Here is a 24,434-nt window from a genome sequence, read left to right on the forward strand (position 1 = left end):
CAGGCACTTAGATCATTGTGTTGTCCACCTTACACACAGGCCCCCCGACAGCAATTCCGGGCCCCAGGGCAGAACGGTCAATAGGCCCCCAGGCCTGGTGGGGTGTCGCCACATGGGCGCGGAGCCGGACCATGTGCGGCAGCTGGTGCACACACGCACAAGCTGCAGTCTGCCTGACATTTGGGTGGTGCTGTGTCTGGGCTGGCTGGGGCCCAGCGAGCTGCCGGGCACGCTCTTCCAGCAGGGCCAGGGCTTCCACATGCTCGCCCACCTTCGCCGGTACCACCCTGCACACACCTAGGAGCCCTGTGGCCCACTGGGTCAATTGCCCCCTTTCCCCCCCCACCTGCCTACACACCTTGTCTACACTACCTTGGATTAGGTAAGAAAGTCTGTGCCCACTGCCTATGCTACAGCATTCGCCTTTGCCACCGCTGGTAGATCATTACAGGTCTGAGTTTTGCCAGTGCGGATGCAGCTTTCCAACACCTCCTTCTCCTTTTCAGGGGGGCAGAAATTTTGTTTATGGGACTTAGCAGCCAGAGGCTGATTTAAAACAGGGGTTCTCAACCTTTTTCTTGCTGAGGCCCCCCTCAACATGCTATGAAAATGCCAGGGCCTGGTGGGGGTGGGAGCAGAGGGCTCTAAGCCAGTGGGGGACCCTGGGGCATGGGCATAGTTGTACTTCTATATGGGGGGTGGGGGGGGGCAAGGGCTGGCAGGGCTTGAGCCAGCTCCGCACAGCATGGTCCTGTGCCACCTCCACCCCCAACTCCCTCAGGAGACCACCCAGCCTGTCTGGGCTGTGGGCGGACGGGAACAAAAAATATAACTCAAAGGGGGGACTCAGTTCAAAAGTTTGAAAATCGCTTAGGGTGCAGGGAGGGGGTAGCTAGGGGCTGTGTTTGGGCAGGGGATAGCTCAGGGTGCAGGCAGGGGGATAGCTAAAGGCTGTGTATGGGCACAAGGGGCTCCCAGTGCAGCTCCCAGGTTAAGCCGGGGGTGGGGGGGAGGGGAGAGTGCACAGGGGCTCCCAGCTTCAGCCCTGCCACTGCTCCTGGGTTCTGGGGGGAGGTTTGCGAGCTTCAGCCCTGCGCCGCTCCTGGCTTCAGTGCTGGGGCCCAGGGCACCAGGTTTCTAGCAACATCCTATTGAGAAGTATCCCATGTATCTCACTGATGGATACCCTGCATCTTTCTTCTTTGTATCTCTCTACTGCCAGTAGATTCAGTCCTACTGCTAGTCTCTCTCTCTTTCTCTCTCTCACACACACACACACGTATTCACAAAAATTCCTACCCAACCCAAGAACTCAGACACATTTATAGCAGAAAATGTAGCTGCAAAATTTATAATTCTGTCCAAAGTAGCATCTCTGCACTTTGTTTTTATTGAGATAATTGTATATCAAACCATTGCCATCAATGTGTCAGATCCTTCAGATATATGAAGATAATGCTTAATTAAATCTTCAAAGTACAGTATGAACAAATATAAATATATTAAAAATAAAACATGCAACCCCGCAACAATGTTAAAAGGATTAAACCCTTAAAATTTTCAATACATATGCTAATGAGACAACTGTACAATCCATTCAACATGCTTTCCACCTATTTTTCCATGTCAGGATCAATAATAGTTATTAAAACATGTAGGATGTAATGGTTATGGACGAGAATGACTGGCTCTTAAATATTACCTGTAAAGAACATGAGATTCTTATTATACCTGAAGGGTGCACAATGCTATGCTTTTGTCACCACTTTGAAAAGGGCTGTGTCATATTTTACTAGTATATTGCCATTTGTACACCAGTACAGATATGCGGATGGTATTTCCATCTCTTAACAGCTAATCCACCAGCTCAGGTTTTTTTAAAGTGATATATTAATTAATTGACTTGCCCAGGGAAAAAACAAGAGTTTTGTTTATTTGTAAACTAAGAAGTTAGCATAACAAGAAGCTTCAATACAAATTTAGAATAAAAAAATTTTCTTCCCCCCAAGGGCGGGGGGGGGGGAAATCAGCTTAATTTACAAAATCAGACTTCAAAATAAGCTCATACCTTCAAATCAATTACTTGGGAACAGAAACATTTGGTCATTGCCTCACCTTGAGATTTCAAATAAAATGTCAAACACAGGATTCCAACCTGTTAGCACGAAGAGGAAATGGGCAGAGAAAAAGCATACAAATATTTGGTTATAAGATTAGAAAAATGTAGTGGAAGAGATTATCCTTCACATGTATGTTTTGCTATGCTACAAGACAGACCACGAGGTTTGTATTTAGATGTTTTTGTTGTGCTAGCACATTTTCTAGGACAGAGGATAATACAGCACTGAACTCATGCATAACCTATTATAAATATGTAAGCACCATATGGCTTCCACCAGGCACTAACAAATGTTCTTGTTAACAAGTGGGTGAGTCCATTGTGGAGAGAGTCAAGATGCTTCTGTCGTTGGTATAGTAGGGATCCGATGAGCTCCATGATCTACAGTAACAATAAAAGAAAAGTTTGGCTGACTAGGAACCTATAATTTTAGGTGAGAGGAGAAAAGGTCTAAGAGCATAAAGCAAATTATTCCTTTCTTTAAAACTGTAGTCCGTTAATTCCATCCTGACACCCGCAATTCCTTCAAACCCTCAAAAATATGCTGTAGCAACTATTTCTTGAATTTTCTGAACAGACTATTTATTTTAAAAATTCACTATACCATGACTAAAAAGATATTTAATCTGCTATAAATTTAAATTATATGGGGCTTCTAGGCTTTTTGAGGTAACTTCAATATTATATATGTAAATCAGGCAGAGTGAATACTACATTTTATTTTTGGCATAGTAAGATCATTCTAACAAATCCTCTCAGTACACAAATAGCTAATTGCAGTATGCTAATATATTGGTGTTTTATTTAAATATTTTAATACTGATGCTGTGAGCAACTTAACTTGGAACAAACTTCATCTAATAGTTTAACTATAGCCATTAAGATGTATTTTACCATTGGCTGTACTAGATTTAAACTAAAATGTATGATAAGTGAAAAAAATATCCAAACTATCATTGCCTTTTGATCTACCAATGTTTTTCACCTAAGAGTAAGTTATTTCCCTAGATGAATAAATCCTATATATAGGCCACTGCTTTGGCAGGATTGTTAAAGTCAACATATTAGATTAAAAGTTGAAAATAAAGGGTAAGAAGGAAGAGGGCCATAAAGTGGAAACAATTTATGCTCCAAAGCCCACCTCTGTCAGAAATCTGCTGTTTCTCCAAAATAGTACACACATGTACCTTGACAAGTGTATTGGCTAATGACAAGTCCAGATCATTCAGTAATGGGTTCTACCATAAGAACTTATGTGATATCCAGAATTTTTAATATTCTATTGGCTGATGAGTAGACAGACAGTTTAATGGAAGAGAGACAGACAGAAATGCATTTTACTGATTTGCAAGAAACATGCAATCTTTCAATTTTATTTTAAATGAATGAAACAATGAAAAATGTATTTTGATTATATTTTAAAAAAACAATAAAACTGCAGTACTTTATGCCAGTTGCCCTCTACTCCAAGCATTTGTACACCTTGAGATCAAAAGAAATGGCTCCCATCCAAAATTTGATAGCATGTCTAATTTCATATCCCATTATCATATTTGACAGAATATTAGGTGCACATATTGTATATAAACACAAGCTATCTATATCAACAGAATTGGAAAAGTGCTTTTCATTACAAAGCACTACAAAGCACTTTTACAAGCTACATATATACAGGTATCACTTAATTCATCAATGATATTCAGCTACCTCTGGGATGGAATAGAACAGTTGGTTCACACCACCAGTAACATTATACAATAGTTATTACATTCGAGATTGCATGCATCTTCTAAAAGACAATAGCTATTTAGTAAAATCTAAATTGCATTTGTACCCAAGCCTCATCTAAGCTTAATACTGAGCAGTAAATATATTTTGGGATTAAAAGTACTTAACTGTACCTTCAGTATTTCACAGCTGGTAGAACTGTTTTATGTGACTTACATAATTAGTATGTTCAACAAAAGTATTCAGCAACTTTCACGTACTGCAAGGGAAGTGAGGGGAAGAACGTAAATACATCCTCCAACCACTTTTAGACTAGATTTTAAATAGAAATGCTGAAGGGAAGGAGCTGGAGTCACTCAGAAGACAAACAGGTAATAAATAAAGCAAGCAGATTCTTTTTCAGTTACTGTCATAAGGTGAAACTGAAAGGGCTGTGAAGTGAGCCACTTCAATATAAACCCTGGAGCTGCAGCAGCAACCATGGAACTCCTAAAGCCCTTTGACTAGCACCTAGATTGTTTTGCATAGTCATTTGTTTGAAGCCATGTTCATTCTAATGCTTTAACAACTCTCTTTCAGGCCCTAAAATTATTCAGTCAGACGGTACAGTCGTTAGGAAAAAAAAGATGACAAGCGTTAACAGACAAGTAACCTGAGAAATAGCACAATATTGAAAAAGTGCTTTATATTCTGTCAAATATGATATTTTATTTTTATTATTAATAGATCTCACTGAAGGAGGAGGGAGGAAATTGTAAAAAAAATCTAGATGCCTAGCAGAATGAAAAAATAATTATACCTACCTTTATGAGATCCTGCACAATAAACAAATTTTTGGCCAAAAACCGTATCACTTATTAGGTGACATCAGAACAAAGAAAGCAGCATGGAAAATAAAAGTTTCTAATTTGCAACACATAGTTTTCATTTGTTACAGAAGATAACAGTAAGTGAAAATATACCTAAAGGAACCACTACAGAAATGTTGATTTTAGACCAATTAAATGCTCATCTTGTAGTTTAAAAATTCTATTCAACTGTTTATTTTACACATCATGCCTGCTTACTATACAGCAAGAGTTTTGATTTAAAAAAATTTACTTGATCATAAACAGTTCCTTCTTATACACAAGATATTTTTGCATAATTATACCCTAGATTTATGGAAATAACGAACAAAATTTCATAAGCAAGCCAGAATAAAGAAGATGATTAGAATCACAGACACTGTTAACACAAGAATTTTAAAACTGAAAATGTACCACATACCAAGTCAACACCTAAAGGTAAAATCATAACTGACAATGCATGTCAGTATAAATTCCCCATAGAAGATTTTATTTTGTATGAATGATATCACATCCTTTAACTTGAAAAGAGACAGCTGTTCACATATTAAAGGAAACCCCATGTAAATGTGAGAAGTGCAATTTTTTTCCAGATTTGGCTTTTGAATAATGGAGGACTATGATATCATTCAGCAAAAGACAGACTATGATGTACAAAAGGTTTTTTATTTTTACCCCCAAATACCTCCATATTTGTTACCTAGTTCTCTGAGTTTTTTTGAAATGGGGAGATGTGAAAGTGTTCACTTCAGTAGATCTCAAAATCACTTTCTAAATTTCTTTCACGGCTATGTTTGTTGCAAGATGTCAGCATTACTTGTTACAAATATTTCTGATAATTCTTATGTTTTTCTTCCACCAATGTGTGTTTTAGTGTATGTAATTCAAGATGATGTTTAGCACATATTTTTAAATGGCACCCATGATTTTGCTGACATTTTTGATACAAACAGAAAAATCCTTAAAACTAAGTCAACTTGAAGGCTTTGTTTTGTAAATTAGCTGGTTTCTAGAAATAGAGTATAAAAGTTATATTACAAAAAAATATTTAATTTTAGTAACCACCAATGGATGAAAAGTCTAAAGACTTTCCTTTTAATGATGGAGTTATTGTCTGGGGGAAATACGACCATTTTGTATATCTTTAGAAGTAACTCAAGCTAATCTAGGACTATTTGGAGGACATACATTAAGTATCAAAGGAAAAGCCTTTTGACTTTACAAATAACACTTGATTTGTGAAGGCAAAAAGCTGGATCAGGAAAACAATCAGCACAGTGAGGTTTGTTCTTCTAAACAGAAGGATGTACAAACCCAGAGAAAATACCATATATACACAACACAAGATCTCATACTAGAAAGACCAAACAAAAAGTTTGAAGAGAGTTCTGTTTCTTGAAAAACCGTTTTCTTCCTTTTTCTAACGAAAGCACTCCCGGTAAGCAAGAAATGGATCTTTTAGGATCAAAAAAGCCTATAAAGAATAACATTTCCTGTTTAATTACGCAAAACCTGCAACTGGTTTGCTAGACATCAATAGCTGCAGGCTCATCAGGTTCCAGTTTATAGGAGAATCGTCTGCAGCAAAGGCTATTGAGAGAAATTCCACACCTGCTGACCCGGGTTGGACTACATCTTCCCATTAGTCGTTCCAACATTCTTCTAACAGATGCACATGCTGTTTCCCCATCTGAGAAGCAGCACATGGAGTCCAAGCAGTTGATACCTGAACCTGTCTCAGTAAGCTGGAGTGAAAAAAGAGAGAAGAATTAGTATTTGTGGATTCTTGTGACAAAAGTGTCCTGCTATCACAGGCAATGCTTAAATAAGGCTAGATTTTAAATTTCAATAGTGTTAATAGAATATGTTTCTATTTTATAGGAAAATCATAATGATACCTTAGATTAGAAAGATTGCTTTCTCCATGTGAAACATACAGATGGAGATCTAGATGCTCTTCGGTGTGGCCAAGGTTTGAACAAATAAATGGCTTATTGAACAAATGGCAATTGTTTAACATTGACCCCACACAAGCACCCAGCAAATAAAAATATGTCCAGTTCCCACCACCGTTGTAACCTGGCTGACAAATCATCTGCTATAATGCTCTACCTGTAATACGCTTATAGGGGCAGATCATCAGTTAGTAGAAACTGTCACATCAATGGAACTATGACAATTTACACTAGCTCAAGATCTGTCCCCATTCAAAATATCTTCCCCCTCCCCAATAATAATTAAAAAAAGGGTTTAGAATAAGTGAGACTGGGGATGTGGCAACCTGCCTAAAAGTAACAGTTTTAACAATTCAAAAAGAACTGCAGAACGCAGTTTTCTGAAGGAAGTCAGGTTCCATGACTCGCAATAGACTTACTATTTTAGGCTAACATTAAATCATGAACAAAAATGTCAGGAGTACATTTTTCTACCTACCCTTCTTGTCTTATTTACATAACTCTGAAATTTTATCCCAGGTTACCATTTATGATGCCAGATAAACCTCCCTTTACAAAATCCAGTATATGGATTGGAATTTGGGAATGCCATTATTAAAGCTTGTGATACAGAGTTGAATTAACCTCTCACTTTTGGAGGGGAAAGGTTGTCTACAGATTTTTATCTGAATTTAAACACAGAATTAACATCAATCATATTCACGTAAGAATAAGGAAAAGCTGAACGTTAGTATAACTATGAATGAACACAACAAGGTTTATTAGTATGCATAAAACAGACTAAAATAAACTGAAAGAGGTTACACTGAGAGTTTAGGAAGATGTTTTTATTACAAATCACCTATTAACAAATTCCTTCACACTACACTTCATCCGAGTATTTTTCCACTGCAGCACACATAAAATTCCAAATATTTAGCACTGCAGAAAAACTGGAGCGAGAGTATTTTGAATGCATTTCTGCTTACCTCTCCCTTCTAAAAGGGTATACAAATCTATTGAGGGTGGTGATGGGGGAAGCTACCTACATAACCCAAATTAAACTATTTGTTAAGCAGTTATACAAATTCAGTGAGGGGGGAAGAACACATTAACTGTATTAGTCACTTAACATCACAGATGCAATGCAATGAGATGAATAATATACAGAAGTGTACCTCCTGACTGGACGATATGTATCGGTTATTCTGAGGCTCCAAAAATTTCAAAAAGGACATTCAAATATTTACAAATTTATGTTGCTCACTTTAGATATAGAAATTAACAGAAGTTAGCAGGAGTTGAGGACAGAGAACCTCTCAGAAGGTGCTTCAGTAAATCACAGGAGAGGGGCTTTAAAAAGTCTCATGAAAGAGATTAAGAGCTGAGATTTCTACTTATAATTGGCTCAAAGTTAAAGGCAAATTGTCTCTCTCATAGAAATTATTGGAAAACATTATATACTATCTGATCACACATGAAAGAGCTCCATTATTACTTATTCATGCATGATACATGTCCCTTTTCTCACTACACTCATGGAGGCATAGGTACCTATATTTTTGTCTCAGTCTCTCCGGAAACAGGTCTTTTATTAGCAATAGATTCATACAACCCCTAATTTTGGGTCAGTGGCAAGCTAACTTCACATTCTATAATCTTGATCTTTATATACAGAATTGATTCTTCCCTTAATATATACTGTATGAAGCAGAACCTGGCCTCTGCGGTATTCTGGGGCCATAAAGTTGACTTCACCAATCAGCTGAGGGAATATCCAGGTGGTGCAGAGCTATGGCCTCCTTAGCCCCTGGCAGAGGGTGCATGTTGGGGAAGTAGTCAGGGTGCAATTGCGCTCTAATGATCCCTAGCTGGCATAATGGCTGGGTATCACTGGAGAATGTTACAAGCTGACACAAAGAGGGAGCAGCCAAGCGGCTGCACAAATTTGCACCTGTGGGATGAAACAGCTGGCACCAGAATTTGGTAGGAAGGGTTGTATAAAAGGTGCATAAAACTATCTTGGTCTCCCTCAATGCCAGAATCCTATGCTCTGTCTGTGCAATCTTTAATTTATAATGCACCCGTATTTCTGAACTGCCTATAATACCTATAAAAAAAGCAATGACTGCAATGGAAAGGGGGGATTTTTGAAAAACAGGCAAAAATAAAATAAAAAAAATCTATTTAAGATGAAAATATTTGATTTCTAATGAGCTTAAAATCAATTTTGCCTTCAGTTTCTGTGCAATACAATAGTGGCTTAATAAGGAGTCAATGTTTTACCATGACTTAAAAGGGTTAATACCACCTATTTGAAAATAGTGACCTTCCAAAATCCGGTATGTAGATAAATGCAAAGAATTAATATTTGCTATTTTAAATCCACAGACCTCCCACTTTAAAGACTAAAAACGGAGTGGAAGCATTATAAGTAGTACTTCCAGAGTAAATAGTGAACATCAGAGATCTCTCTGCAATCCCAAATCCACACCTTCCTTATGTCAGCTGTACCAACTAGCTCTTAGTAACATCAAAAGTAATATTAGGAGTGTAAAGGAGACAATAGAAAAAGAAACTCAATATGATGGCACTGGCTGCCTGGTTTGGGATCCATTCTCTTTATATCCCTTTCCTGAATAAGGATTTTAACTTTAATACAGAATGTCCCCTCACTGCCTATATCTCCTCTAGCCTTCCTCTCCAATTTTATATCTGTGCAAAATTTGATCATAGTTGGGTGTGACACCAAACTAAGACCTGACAAAAACAGGTAAGACAACAATGCAGAATGCTGTGAGGTGGACAGTACTGAGCACAGATAGATTTAAAACAAAAAAGTCTCTGGCAATCCTAAGTGTATCCCTGACTGGGCTGCAACTGGCAGGAAGAGCCATTGCTTAAAGATTGACATATGCAGAGAAAAAACTGAGAACACTAATCTCCAGGCTGCAAAGAAGTTTTGAAAAGGTATGGTTTAGGGCTAAGGATCTTAAATCATTGTAATGCAAATGTTTTCCAGGGGAATGGATAACTTTAATGGAATGAATCAAGAAAAAAATTAAATACTATGTATTACAATTAGTGATTCAATCCGTTAAGCCCAAACAAAAAACATGCCATCATGTAAGTTTCCTTGTAAATATCACAAGTATGGGAATTTCAAAGATGATTCCAAGACTGACTATACATAAGGGTACAGTGGGAGTACTACCTAGTGAATGCAAGCACTGTCCTGCTGGCTAGATGGATCAGCTAGCAGTTGCCTATTGTCCTCCCCTCTGTGCCTGCTTTCAGCAAAGTCATATGCTGAGCTGACTGAACCCTTATCCTCTTCCATCTAGAAGGACAGAAAAGCAACAAATCTTATAAAACACCACAATCAGTTTAATTCAAAACAGTAATCTTTAAACCAATCTTTAATCTACTGACTTGTTCTTGATAGAACAGTGCACATTTGCTTATGCAGGAAGAGATGATCACTTTCTCAAGTTATCAAAGTTATACAAATCACAAATTATTTATTGATGCACATCAGCCCACAGAGTATAGTTTGTCAACAAATTAAAGGCTTACAAAGAATGTAGATGAGTAATTTTCAATTCTGACCCCTTCCTCCCCCAAATAAAGGTCTAAAACTAGCGCTTTTGTCCAAAGGGTCTTTCCAATTCTTTTCCCATTTTGTTGGGTCTTCTGTATGCCAAATGACACCTGCAGGTTTTAGTTCAACAAAGCACTTATATCTCATTGAAGCATATGCTTATGTGCTCTGCTAAAAAGAAATGGATTTAAGTATGTGCTTAAAGTTAAGCAAATGCTTAAGCAGTGCTTCGCTGAAGCCAGGCCCTAGATACCAATATAATCTATGCTATGTAAATAGCTAAAATAGATTATGAGATGGTTATTGCAACACCACAATGAAGCTTTAAAGTAGGTTCCCATTATGAGCCCCATTTTTACCTTCTCCTAGTCACCCCAACAAGAGACTGATTCCCCTGAAATTTCAAATGCCACATCTCATCCTTGGTTAGTTTTTCTAGAAAGTTTTGCAAAATTTAGAAAAAAGGCATTTTGAAGTTTGCCAGGGAGACTTTTGAAATGCCACTTTAAAAAAAAAAAAAAAAAATTTTCCTAAGCTTTTTGCTCAGTTGTACCTCCAAAATGATGGTCTACAAACACCAGATAATTTTTGTTATTTGTATTGTGGCAGCCCACAGGGGCCCCAGTCATGGATCAGGGCCCAATTGTGGTAGGCCTCGTACAAACAAAAAACAAAAAGATCGTCCCTGCCACCAAAGAGCATACAATCTAAGTTTGTCATGCTAAGAAGAGATGCCGTGGTGACCCTTAGTGTGTGTGTGGCGGGGCACTGAAGGGTGAGGAAAAGGCTGGTTTACCAGTGGAATTACAACATATATACAACAATATGTACAATACAAATTTAATAGAAATTGACCTGCTCCTGGCCCCAGGCTTTGCTGCAGCAGCTACTGACCAGAGGCAGACATAATGGTGAATAGGAAAACAAGGATCAGACAGGAGTCAGAAAAACAGTAGCAGTTCAGGTCATTAAAACCTGAGGCTACAGAGGCATACTCTTGTAGTCTTGCAATGGAGGGCTTTAGGAAAGGTAGAAGTGCATGGAGATAGGGGAGAAAACAAGGGGCAACAGCAAAATTGTTTCAGGAGGGTGGGGACAGAGTCATGGAAGGACAGAGCTTTATCCACATTAATAAAAAGTGTTAACATTTAATTCCTAGATTTAAAACTTCACGCATTAGCATTCCGTGTGGATAAAAAAGTCTTTCCTGTCCCTTAGATTCCTCTTCTGCTGTACAAAATCTTAATTTGCCACCCAACTAGAATGTCCCCACTACACACAACTTTCATGTACAGGGTGAAGTCTATAGGAGAGAAGCCACATAGAAGAACTCTTAAGACCTGCTGATGCCTGCGCTACTCATATGGACCATATATACTAACTTACTTTGAACTTTTGCCACCACATTCAAAACACAGGGACATTCCTAAACAAAAACTCTGTTAAAAAAAAAAAAAGCTAGAAAGTGCCAACTTACCTTCCTTCAGAAGTTAATTTTGTACTGAATTTCAACAAGATTAACTCCCTATGATATTCAGAAATCTGAGTTGCAGACTTCCTGGTATTCCTGCTAGAGTGAGTCGTATTACAAGTACCATCACATGGTAATAATGGGAAAGAATGGAATTGTTATTTGAAATTTCTCTTTGTGGTGATGTCACTCACCCGGGCAGACGAACCACAGAGTCTGCAACTGAGATTTCTCAGGTTTTTAAGTGTTAACTGTGGCAATTCTTTGTTTAAAATATAGCATTCATTACCTTGGCATAAGTCACTTTACTCTCTTTTCCCCCCTATTTTGAAGGATGTACATCCATTCCATCAATGTAGGTCCCATGGATGTCCTAGTCCTGATTTACAGGCACCATCCCAGACTTAGACAATCAAATACTATATGAACAAAACTGTGTTTTTAATTTTTTGTTGCTGCAAAAGTTGTATAAGGCTGGGATGAAGGTTTGGCCCTTAATCTTTATTGCAAGCTAAAACATTTATTTTTGTGCATGTTTTATTCTTTCAAAATGTCAAATTGCAGTCCTATAGCATTGCACTCTCTGAGACTGAGTGCATTATAAAAGTTCCAGCATCTTAGTACTTTACCTAGACAACAGACAGGCAAACTTCAGTCTTTTTGAATATTTCATACAATTTACACCCAAATATCTTAAGAGACACAGACATCCATAAGACATTGAAAATAAACATTCACTTGATAGATGCATTAAACTAAAGCAAGAGTCTTAGTTGATGCACAAATGTATATTTACACCCAAGCAAAAGACATGTTCTATGCTCTTATGGCACAAGCGAAAGCAAATTAAAACGGGCGAACAACTGGCAAGAAACTGCTGCCTAAAATACAAAGACCTTTCTGTTGTGGTCTTATGAAGCTGTATTTATCCAACATGCAGAAAGCACTGTTAATTTTGACTACACAAAGCAAGAGCACTGGAACCATGCTAGAAACTGGGGTTATTTTAAAAATGGATGCAAGAAAGACTAGAACTGTGTTCTCCAAATTGAGCATCATGCTAGGGATTTTCTCCTATAAGACTGTCTAGTACATGCTACTTATGAGAAGCAATTGGCCTGAAAAAACACCGAGCAAAGCCAAGAAAGATGCCAAATAGAATGAATCTCCACTATAGATACTGCCTCTCATCCCACGTTAATATTCATGCCTCTTCCCATTTCTCTCAATGCTGGTTAGTTGACCTTCAACATGCATAAGAGTTGATGAGGAATTGTCCCTCCTACTCTACCTAATTCTGCTCAGCTGATTCCTTGCCCTGGATAATGGCTGCAGCGCAATGAACTCATCACTTAAAGCAACTCTGTTGGAGTACATCTATAAGTGGACAGAGAAGGGATGGAACATACAAGTCAGTAAGTAACAGTATTTTTCTAAGAGAAAGATACAGGACAGGATTTTAAAAGACATTCTGTTATTTACTGGAATATACTTCATACACAGAACACACATGAAATGGATACTTGCAAGATTGTTCCCGGCACCAACATCATTTATTTTTCACCGTTGCCATGTTTAAAAAGTGTCCCTTAACTTTCATAATGGGCGAAAAAAATCCTGGAAATACTTGGGGCATACTTCTCCAGCTGTCCTTAGACTCTCCTGACACCCCATTAATATTTTAATTTCTGCTGTTTACCAAAAGATGTATATTTTGACTGGGATTGTCCCCCCACAGTAGCCATTTCTTCCTATGTGATCCCACATAGAGTTATAAATGCAAAAGCTCAAAGCAATTACTTCCATGTCATTTGACAGAAGCCAAACACAGAATTATGATTTCATTGTAGTATCAGGCAGAAAATCCTGGAACATGGCAAAAAGTTATACACATGCAGAGTACACCTGGGGGGGGAAGTCATGATTGTCCCACTATGAAAGCCCAGTGTAAAGCCATACTACATATTTTGCTAAGTTTTTAATTAAATAGGCTTTCAAAATGCAGTAAAACTAAGAGTTTCTTATACAGTAGTTCCCGATTACAATACCTTAACATTTACTTTTAAGACAGCTTTTAGAAACAGTGTATATTATTTTTCAGCTATTTCTCTCATGCAGAAGTTTATCAGATCTTACATGACGTCTAAACAATTAACTACATGCAGAAAATAATTGGTCTTTGGGGAATGATTATTTTGATGATACTAGTATTTATAATTTCCAAAGTAAACTATTATCTCTGTTTAAAAAGATGGAGACAATCTGTTGACTCATTTTCAGAGTTACCAGGACAATTATTATCCCTTGCATACCAAGTTAAGAAAATGTACTTTAAGCTTGCTTATTTCTTCTCCCAGTGAAATATTTTAGAATTTAAAGGTGAAAGACAGCAGGTGATGAAAGCCCTACAGCTCCATTTTTAAAAATTTGTGATTACTGCATATAATCTATTTCCTTGTCCTGACCTAAAACTAGTTTTACTTTGCTGTATCACATAGAGTCTCAGTTATTGGGAGCTAAGTTGTTTTTAAAAGATGCAAGTACACAGGAATTAATTCAGCCACGTGTAAGATGCAGTTGTACTGAGAAAAGTGAGTTTACAATGGAAATGTGGAGTTCCACTTATTCTCTCAATAGCTTCCATACAAAATTTGCTTAGTTTTAAAAACAACAACACTTTTTCTAGTTGTCATCCCTACCAAGTCAACGTGAGATCTGAAAGTCAAACCGGGTTATTTTCTTTGCTTTGAGATCCACAGTAAAAACATTCTGTAATTGGAATTTATTTAACAAACATAGTGATGTACAAACCTGAAACAATCCCATACCGCACCCTTTAATGATAATACAGCTAACTAAAATAAGTAGAAAAAAAATGGTCACCCTTTTACTCATGTTTAGTTCCTTACTCCATAGTAACTCCCATTGATTTCATGATCTCAGACTAGTCCCAAGAACTTGCTCTTAAAGAGTGGCAAAATCTGAACCTTAGATTGCAACTGTTGAAAGAGGTGAGTATATGTATGAATGTATGCAGGAGAAAACCCATGAAATAGTAAGGTCCCGTGTTTGCAAGTTTACTTTTCTGACTATAACTACACCTCTAAAGACACACATGCACACACACAAAAAGCAGCTAGATAGTCATTAAGTTGTTACCACCATTAAAAATTACAGAACAGTTAATGGATTTTATTGCAAAGTTTAGCTGATGGTCTAATGCAGTTGATACCAGAGTTGGGGTTTCCCAGCAAGAGGTACTCCTGCAGAACACAGTGGCACTAATGCAGATGCTGCCAAACTGCCCAGTACTAATGGAGAAAGAGAAATACAATGCACTAACCAAAACACATACCTAGACTATCACAGGAAAAATGTGAGATAGTATCATACTTCTCTCTTAGGTAACATGACAGGCCAGGCCCATAAGCATGCAATCACAATGGCAACAAACATCTTACTGAAAGATTAAGTGAGATTAAAAATAGATTTATTATAATGAAAGGAAATCAGAAGCTACGAACTTCATAAGAGGAGAAAAAAGACATAAGCAGAAATCTATGGCTAGCTGAGTTAAGGAAAATAAGTTTTTTGTTTTGTTTTTTGTGTGTGTATAATGTCTGTTAGGAACTAAAGGAATCCTGTAACAATGTAACTGGTGCATTACTAGATGGAAGTGGTAGAAGTGCCAATAATGCAGAAAGCAGAAGCGTTCAATAAATATTTCTGTTCTGTATTTGGGAAAAAGCCAGATGATGTTGTCATTTGCTGATGAAATATTTTCCATTCCAATAGTAACTGAAGTGGATGTTAAATAGCAGCTACTCAAGTCAGACATTTTAAAACCAGCAGGTCCAAATAACTTGTATCCAAGAGTTCTCTAGACCATTACGGTTGATTTTTATTAAGTCTTAGAATGCTGGCTACGTCTCACAGCACTGGAATAAAGTTAATGTGGTGCCAATATTTTAAAAGGGTCAATGCGACAGCCTGGATAACTATAGGCCTGTGACATCGATCCTAGACAAAATAATGGAGTGGCTGATACAGGACTTGATTAATCAAGAATTAAAGGAGGGCAATATAATTAATGCCAGTCAACACAGGTTTATTGAAAATAGATCTTGTCTAACTAACTTGATTTTTTTAATGAGATTACAAGTTTGGTTGATAAAGATAATAGTGCTCATGTAATATACTTAAACTTCTGTAAGGCATTTGACTTGGTATCGAGACATTTTGAGTAAGAAACCAGAATGATACCAAATCAACATGGAACAGATTAAATGGACTAAAAAACTGGCTAAGAAATAAGTCTCAAAAATGTAATTGTAAATAGAGAATCATCAACAAGTAGGTGTGAATCCATTAGGGTTTTGCAGGGTTCAGTTCTTGTCCCTACACTATTCAACATTTTTATCAATGACATGGAAGAAAATAAAATTGTTACTGATACAGTCTGCAGATGAAAAAAAATTAGGGGAGTGTAAATAAAGACGACCTGTCGCTGATACAAAGTGATCTGGATCACTTGGTAAGCTGGAAGCAAGCAACTAATGTGTGTTTTAATATGGCCAAATGTAAAGTCATACATCTAGGAACAAAGAACTTAGGCCATACTTACAAGATAGGGGACTTTCCTGGAAAGCAAGGAGACTAAAAAAGATTTGGAGGTCATGGTGGATAATCAGCTGAACATGAGCTGGCTAATGTGATTCCTGGATGCAGAAACAGGGGAATCTCAAGTAGGAGTAGAGAGGTTATTTTACCTCTGTATTTTGCACTGGTGCAACTACTGCTGGAATGCTATGTCCAGTTCTGGCATTCACAATTCAAGGATGTTGAGAAATCGTAGAGCGTTAAGAGAAGAGCCACTAGAATGATTAAAGGACTGGAAAACATATCTTACAGTGAAAGAATCACGGAGCTCAGTTCAATCTATTAAGTTTATCAAAGAAAAGATTAAGGGGTGACTAGATCAATCTATCAGTACTTACATGGGGAACACAAATTTGACAACAGAGGGTACCTCAATATATCAGACAAAGGTATAACAAGATCCACTGGCTGGAAGCTGGACAAATTCAGACAAGAAATATGGTGCAAATTGTTAACAATGACAGTAATTAACCATTGGAACAACTTACCAATGGCTAGTGGATTCTCCAGGACTGGAAATTTCTAAATAAAGATAGGATGTTTTTCTAAAAGATGCTCTAGTTCAAATGGGGATTAATTCGGGAAGTCCTATGATCTGTTATTCAGCAAGTCAGACTATATGACAACGGTGGTCCCTTCTAGCATTATAATACAGTTTTATTAAACTCAATAACCTTTAGTCAAATAGTCTATATAAGGCATAAGTCATAACCAAGATTTTATGGAACCCTATTTATATTATGGAGAATGTTTTATCAGCATATAATAGAGAAGTATGTATTTCGGTATAGTAATCTTAATGAATATTTGCTATAAAACTATTTTGCCAAACTACATGCTAGTGAAATCATTTAAACTATTGCACATCATTACATTGTAGCAGCCACTCAAAGGCAATAATATCTCCAGAGACTTTGTTCAGCCTCAGAAAACAACAAGAGTAAATTTCGCAACTAACCTTAAAGCAGCGCACCTCTTTACAAAACATGTATCCTGGCATGCTTTTACAAACGTCGATGCTAAAGACTGAACAGTTTGTGTTCCAGCAAGTCTGTAGGTTCGCTTTATTCAGAAATGGTTTATTAGTTCTAGTACAAAAGTTACCATCCTTTGCAAGAGTAAAATCCTTACTTGTACTTGGATCTCATGATAGCATTAAATAGGTTTACATAATTTAAATTAAATTACCTTTTCATAAGAACATGAGAATGGCCATACTGGGTCAGACCAAAGGTCCATCCAGCCCAGTATCCTGTCTGCCGACAGTGGCCAATACTAGGTGTTCCAGAGGGAATGAACACTACAGGCAATCATCAAGTGATCCATTCCCTGTTGCTCATTCCCAGCCTCTGGCAAACGGAAGCTAGGGACACCATGCCTGCCTATCCTGGCTAATAGCCATTGATTTTATGAATTTATCTAGTTCTTTTTTGAACCCTATCATACTCTTGGCCTTCACAACATCTCCTGGCAAAGGGTTCCACAGGTTGACTTTGTGTTGTGTGAAGAAATACTTCCTTCTGTTGTTTTAAACCTTCTACCTATTAATTTAATTTGGTGACCCCTAGTTCTTATGTTATGAGAAGGAGTAAATAACATTTCCTTATTTGCTTTCTCCACACCAGTCATGATTTTATAAACCTCAATCATATGCCCCCTTAGTCATCTCTTTTCCAAGCTGAAAAGTCCAAGTCTTATTAATCTCGCCTCATACGGAAGCTGTTTCATACTCAATCATTTCTGTTGCCCTTCTCTGAACCATTTCCAATTCCAATATATCTTTTTTGAGATGGGGCGATCACATCTGCATGCAGTATTCAAGATGTGGGCGTACTATGGATTTATATAGAGGCAATATATTTTTTGTCTGATTATCTATCCCTTTCTTAATGATTCCCAACATTCTGTTTGCTTTTTTGACTGCTACTGCATGTTGAGTGGATGTTTTCGAGAACTATCCACAATGACACCAAGATCTCTTTCTTGAGTGGTAACAGCTAATTTAGACCCCATCATTTTATATGTATATTTGGGATTATGTTTTCCAATGTACATTACTTTGCATTTATCAACATTGAATTTCATCTGCTATTTTGTTGCCCAGTCACCTAGTTTTGAGAGATCCTTTTGTAGCTCTTTGCAGACTGCCTGGGACTTAACTACCTTGAGTAGTTTTGGATCGTCTGCATCTAAAAATTTTCCCACCTCACTGTTTACCCCTTTTCCAGATCATTTATGAATATGTTGAATAGGACTGGTCCCACTACAGAGCCCTGGGGGACACCACTATTTACCTCTCTCCATTCTGAAAACTGACCATTTATTCCTACCCTTTGTTTCCTATCTTTTAACCAGTTACCAAACCATGAGAGGACCTTCCCCCTTATCCCATGACAGCTTTCAAATGAAAGCACTATTTTACATACTGAAGCATCACAGCCATTTAAATTCTTGCAGAGGAAGTGATATTTTGACATTTATTCAGAGGAGGATTATTTGGTTATCCGATTACAGGATTGAATTTAATAAAGTTCTTCTTTTAATTATTGACCATGTTCTATATAAAAACATAACGTTACCTGAGCTTTTTCAGTACTTGTTGGTTGTAGATGTCTGCACAGCACTTTCTTCACAACATCAAGAAACAAACAAGTGACAACTATGATGATTATGGCAAACCAAACGGAACCACTTGACAGCAACTGAACAAATACAAAGTACATGTCCTGCGTATGCAAAAATGGCCTGAAAAATCAGAGAAGGATAATTAGAGGAAAATATTAGAAGTACAAATTAAACAAAACTAATTTGCTAAATTCATCTCTGTTTTATGGTATCCACCACAAGAAGTCAGAGTATAGGACCCCAGCACCGGTAAGTCCACTGAGGGGAGTCTAGTAATTGAAAGTGGCATAGGGCAGCTAAAAAGTGAATGGTGTGGGCTGGAGAAGAGTGTGGCTAGGGAAGTTTGGGGATGTGCTGTTTTAATTAATCCCTGCCGCAGCCTCTATAAGAGAAAGGGCTCCTTTGGAGCTCCTGGAATACCTTAAGGCTGCCCCTTAAGAAACATTGCCTCCCCATGTGTCATGGATTTCCCACAGCTGTGTAAGGTTCCATATTGATACAGCTATATGCAATTTGCACATCCCTGTAGAACCAGAAATGAGAACAGTGCAGGATTTTTAAAAGGGACATGATTAACAAGAGTAGTCTTTACAGTATTCTGATTAGTAGTCTTTACAGTACTCTGATAGTCTTTACAGTATTCAACATTATGTAGAAATTATAAAGCCTTAAATTCTATGAAGAACTAATTGGGAAATATTTAATTAGTTCATCTTCCATATTAGATACAGTGAGCCTTGCATTGTGCAGCATGGTGAAGTGAAAATTTGTATTGACCAAGAAAATGGTCCAAATTTTTCAGCATTCGCATGTATGGAAATGGGTGCCAGAAGCTTCTTCAGAAAGAGGTAGATGGCCTTCGAGAGAATGGCATCCATGGAATATTGTAGCAGGCAAAAAAGAGTCTCCAGAAACAGTATGAGGATGCTGAGATTTAGAAAACACAGTCATTCTAAGGGAAAAATTTGGGTTGTTACACAAAATGACTACAGTTTCACTTAACCAGAAAACTAGTAAACTTAGAAAAAACAAAGAATTTCAAGAGTTCTAAAATGCATAAAGATGTGTCTGCTTCAGATGAGGGATAAATACATGCAAGGCTGCAAAGTTACACACTATATGTTAGGAGTAACAGGCTCTAGGTCTGAAGAAAAGGGCAAAAATCCATTGCTGGGATTGGCATTTCCTTTCCTGTTTTAAATGTATGAAGAAATTAATAGCTATAGTGCAGGATCTATCAAACACTAAAAGCAATGTTCTACTTTATCTTCCTGTTTTATGCACATACACAAACAAACGGAAAAATCACTCACCAGATAATTCCCCCATAAAACAAGGAAAATAGAAAATAAAATACAATGGAGCCCCACGTAACAAAATGATTTATCCAAGTCCAGAAATGGGTCTCTAAAGCCATCTAAAAAACAAAGAACATGTTTAGAAAATTAATCTACGTTGTTTTACTTCATTAATATGAAAAGAGAACATTACTTTCAAATTATTTGGATTTACTTTCAAACTTAATCAGTAAACATCGTTCAAGACACACGAAGCTATGAACTGAATCTTTTTAAGCCATGACTGAAACTAACCCTAATGCCCTCTTTACCTCCTGTTTCCTTGAGAGACAAAAATTATTTACCACTCTTCATAAGTATCAAAACCAACTTTAAACTGACAAATTATTCTGTAAAAAGAAAAGGAGTACTTGTGGCACCTTAGAGACTAACCAATTTATTTGAGCGTGAGCTACCGCTCACTTCATCGGATGCATACCCGATGAAGTGAGCTGTAGCTCACGAAAGCTCATGCTCAAATAAATTGGTTAGTCTCTAAGGTGCCACAAGTACTCCTTTTCTTTTTGCGAATACAGACTAACACGGCTGTTACTCTGAAACCTGAAATTATTCTGTATTTGCCTACATTTCCCAAAATGGAGAGTAAATATTATACTACTGTACCTTCACTGTAACAGTTATAACCATAACAGTAAAGACCAAAGTACCGAAAGTCCAGTTTCCAAACATCTAAATAAAATACAAAAACAGAAGTCATTGCACAAAATCATTTTATAGCAGTTGTAATAAATTATAGCTATTTGAAACCAGCTACACTAATGAAACCTGTGATTGTTCACTAAGTATAGTTAGTAGAGCAAGAAGGGTAAAGCACAAACCACAAGCAAAGAAAAAATATAATTCCTATTAAGAGTCACAAAATGTACACCCCACTAGTAAGGAATCTTTTTCCTTACCACCACAAATCTACAGCAGAAGATGACAAAACCAAACCAAAAATGAGATGGTAGGAAAATGAAGTTATTAATCAACCAATTATGTGTGAATATCCAGCTAGCCATGACTATCAATGGGAAGGTATTCCACTTTAGTGTAAAAGCAGTAACTCCTCAATTACGAAGTTTAAACATTAAAGGTTATTTTTAAAATGCAGCATCATTGGAAGGTTTAGTTTTTCCAAACCACAATCTTCATAATTCAAAAATAATGGTGCTGTTATGTTCTTCAAAGAGAACATTAAGAAGAGAGACACTTTTTTCCTCGAAGGCTGATAAAATGAAAACTTAATCCCAACCCTAAAATACTTCTAAAGAATCTACCGCTTTCATCATCCCGTCCCAATATACTAAATTATCAGACCTTGGAACAAATTCTCCAACGTCAAAATCCCAGCTCTAACAATAGGTGAGGATGCTGTGTTTGTTTCAACTGTGTACCCACATGCTTCACAAACACATATCACCCTTCTACTTTGCCTGCCTGTACTATTCTCGTGAACAAGCAGGTACTGAAACTGAAGAGACTCTGCAGCACCTAAAGGCTATGGTGACTGACACTCTAAATACCTTAAGACAGAGAACAGAATTCTTGTCAATTTCACTTCTTTACCATTCATTAGAAGTAGGCAAGCATGGATAGTGCAGGAAGACACTACCTGCAGATATGCAACCAAATTCATCACTTTGGAATTTGATAGTTTAGTTCACCAACTAGAAAGCTAGGATTAACATGGTTGCAGCCCTTGTCATAGAGAACTGATTTTAAAAACAAAACCCCCCCTCAAGTGGACCCCCCTACACCCAGTGCCTTGCTATATGAGGAAGAAAAATAAACTTTCAGCTCGGTAACCATGAGATTAAACTACTGCTATTATGAGTGGCCCATGAAAAAAAGTGTCTTAATTTACACTACCCTTGATGGCTGTATAGCTGCAATGCAAAAAATTAACAAATTCTTGCCACCATTTTTATTTTTGAAAGTATTTAGAGAGTAGATGCTGCATCCTTTAATTTTGTGAAATACCAGATACAATATTTTGTATCACCTTCTCTTCTTCTAACATAAATCTTACCATTTGCCTGTTAGGTTTCAATATCTGACGACATGCACAGCATGAAAAAAGGGGGGAAAAAGTAGAACTAAAAAATCAAGTTGAAGTACAGCGTGTCATGACGTAAGGCTATTAAACCTCAAAACACACATTTACATACTCTGCTCTAGAAGCTAACCATATGTTGTATCTATACGAAGTAAATTGTTCCGTTTGGTGCTGTGAAAGTCTACCATTAAGTCTGTACTTAGGCACTTAGATGTACCAGAACCAATAACTGCTCGGAAATGGATTGATCCAGTGGGGAAAAGCTATACTGAAAAACTTTTTCCATTCAATAAAATTCAACAAAAGCAAGGTCTCTATGAATGCACAAGCAGAAAGTCATATGGTCTTTACTATGTTACACGAGAGGAGAAAATACATCTCAATTAGTAAAGATATTTTGCTCAGAGGTTCAACTATTTTAATGCCTCTGTCAAACATCTCATAAGTGGATGGGTACTCTAGCTAGCTGTATTATCACCACTAACTTTTCAGCCTGCACCCTATCTAAATTCTGCTCTCTCTAAACAGAATTTAGCAATTGTTTCACGTTCTCTCTGACTTTAGCCACACAAAATATTTTTGGCCATTGTCCATTCACCAGAAAATATGTATCATTTGCTTAGGAAGCTGGGGTAGAGCTCACATTCTTACAATAAGGCATCTTTAAGACTATGGGAACATTCAATAACTTTAACAGATGTCTTTTTTCTAGCACCTGACTGCCATAAATGGAAGCTATGGAGGGAAGTTTTACTGAGGTCTGAGCAAGAATGAATGAGAAGTCTATGGCAGACATATACAGAATATAACAGATTGACAATTCCTGCCATCAGTGGCAGCACTCATTTGGAAGACCTAAAAAACCTGCCATACTGCAAGATAAAAGAATATGACTGTATGCACTGAAATTCATTTATTTTACAAAGTATATATGTGAAAGGTGCTCAGTTACAGCCTCACAGACTGAAATCTTCTTTCTTCATAGAACAGGTAGCATGTGGATAGTGGAAATGTGAGTTTCCCCACATCATCACAGAAAGAGACCACCAACTTATTTCACATTGGCCACTGGATGGAAAAAGGTCACTGAGATGGGGAGAATTTGAATCGGTGACATAGAGAAGAGATCTATATTCCATTACAAATTTACTAAGTCGAACAGTCCTCTTTGCTGAAGTTATTTGCTGCAGGGAAAAAAAAAAATCTAACTTCTAGGATAGGACTTAGTTCTCCTGTTATTTGGCATTCGACAATTAAGGTACTCAAGGCATGAATCTCACTGAGGACAAGGTAGTAGGTAATTAAACGTAAGAAATGCCTAATTTGTGCAGCCACCTGTAAAAAAAAACACTACTTTCTGATGCTAAATGCTAGTCCCACAGAAGCAGCAGTTGCCCATTAGTATCAAACACACTGCAAGTTGAGTAATGATGGAGGTAAAGGGACAATGGCCAGTTGACCCTGGACAGATTCTAGAAGAATCTGGTTTTGTTTTTCTTGTTTTGGTCTAGCAGTAAAAAAGAAATCCCAAGAATTGATGTGTTAGTGTCCTGTAATTTAAAAAGGTTAAAGATTAAATACTACTAATTCTACTAAAACAAAAGTTTTAGTCTTCCTGACATATTTTCACTTTTAAGTATTGAAAACTAGACTCTCTTATTCCATTTCATGACCCTGAAGGAGAGTTCATCATTGATACCACAGTCACTTCTTTGCTGAAGATTTAATGTTATTGGAAAACAAACTATTTACACTTCACGCATATAAATTTAACGACAGACTATCAAATCTGTCAAAATGATTTATAAAAGACTAGCTAGAACAGTGAATAAAGAGTTTGAAAAATTGTTTAAATCACCAAACCAGTCTAAAATTTCATTATTTACACAGAACCAAAAGGAGTCCTGTTAGACATTCAGGCCAGAAAGGACCATCATTATCTAGTCTGACCGCCTGCACATTGCAGGCCACAGAACCTTGCCCACCCACTCCTGTAATAGACTCAAAAGCTCTGGCTGAGTTACTGAAGTGCTCAAATCATGATTTAAAGACT

General features: G+C 37.3%; 1 protein-coding gene across 8 annotated transcripts in view; it reads right to left on the reverse strand.

Annotated features, from left to right (window-relative positions):
- Positions 1-1,348: 1,348 nt before the first annotated feature.
- ATP11B (ATPase phospholipid transporting 11B (putative)) overlaps positions 1,349-24,434 on the reverse strand; it is a 113,528-nt gene continuing 90,442 nt past the window's right edge. Inside the window, exons 26-32 of one of the 8 annotated variants that reach the window (XM_048863072.2) lie at positions 22,355-22,378; positions 20,947-21,012; positions 20,299-20,402; positions 18,940-19,105; positions 12,993-13,078; positions 6,307-6,440; positions 1,349-2,500 (exon numbers count right to left, since the gene is read on the reverse strand). In XM_048863072.2, the coding sequence (XP_048719029.1) occupies positions 6,338-6,440; positions 12,993-13,078; positions 18,940-19,105; positions 20,299-20,402; positions 20,947-21,012; positions 22,355-22,378 (549 nt within the window). In that variant the 3' untranslated portion in view covers positions 1,349-2,500; positions 6,307-6,337. Of the gene's footprint in view, positions 2,501-3,454; positions 6,441-9,843; positions 9,970-12,992; positions 13,079-18,939; positions 19,106-20,298; positions 20,403-20,946; positions 21,013-22,354; positions 22,379-24,434 lie in introns of those variants that run through there. The other 7 variants (XM_048863075.2, XM_048863069.2, XM_048863074.2 and 4 more) reach the window with 7 other exon arrangements.

Source organism: Caretta caretta, chromosome 9 (genome assembly GCF_965140235.1).
Source record: "Caretta caretta isolate rCarCar2 chromosome 9, rCarCar1.hap1, whole genome shotgun sequence".
NCBI lineage: Eukaryota > Metazoa > Chordata > Testudines > Cheloniidae > Caretta > Caretta caretta.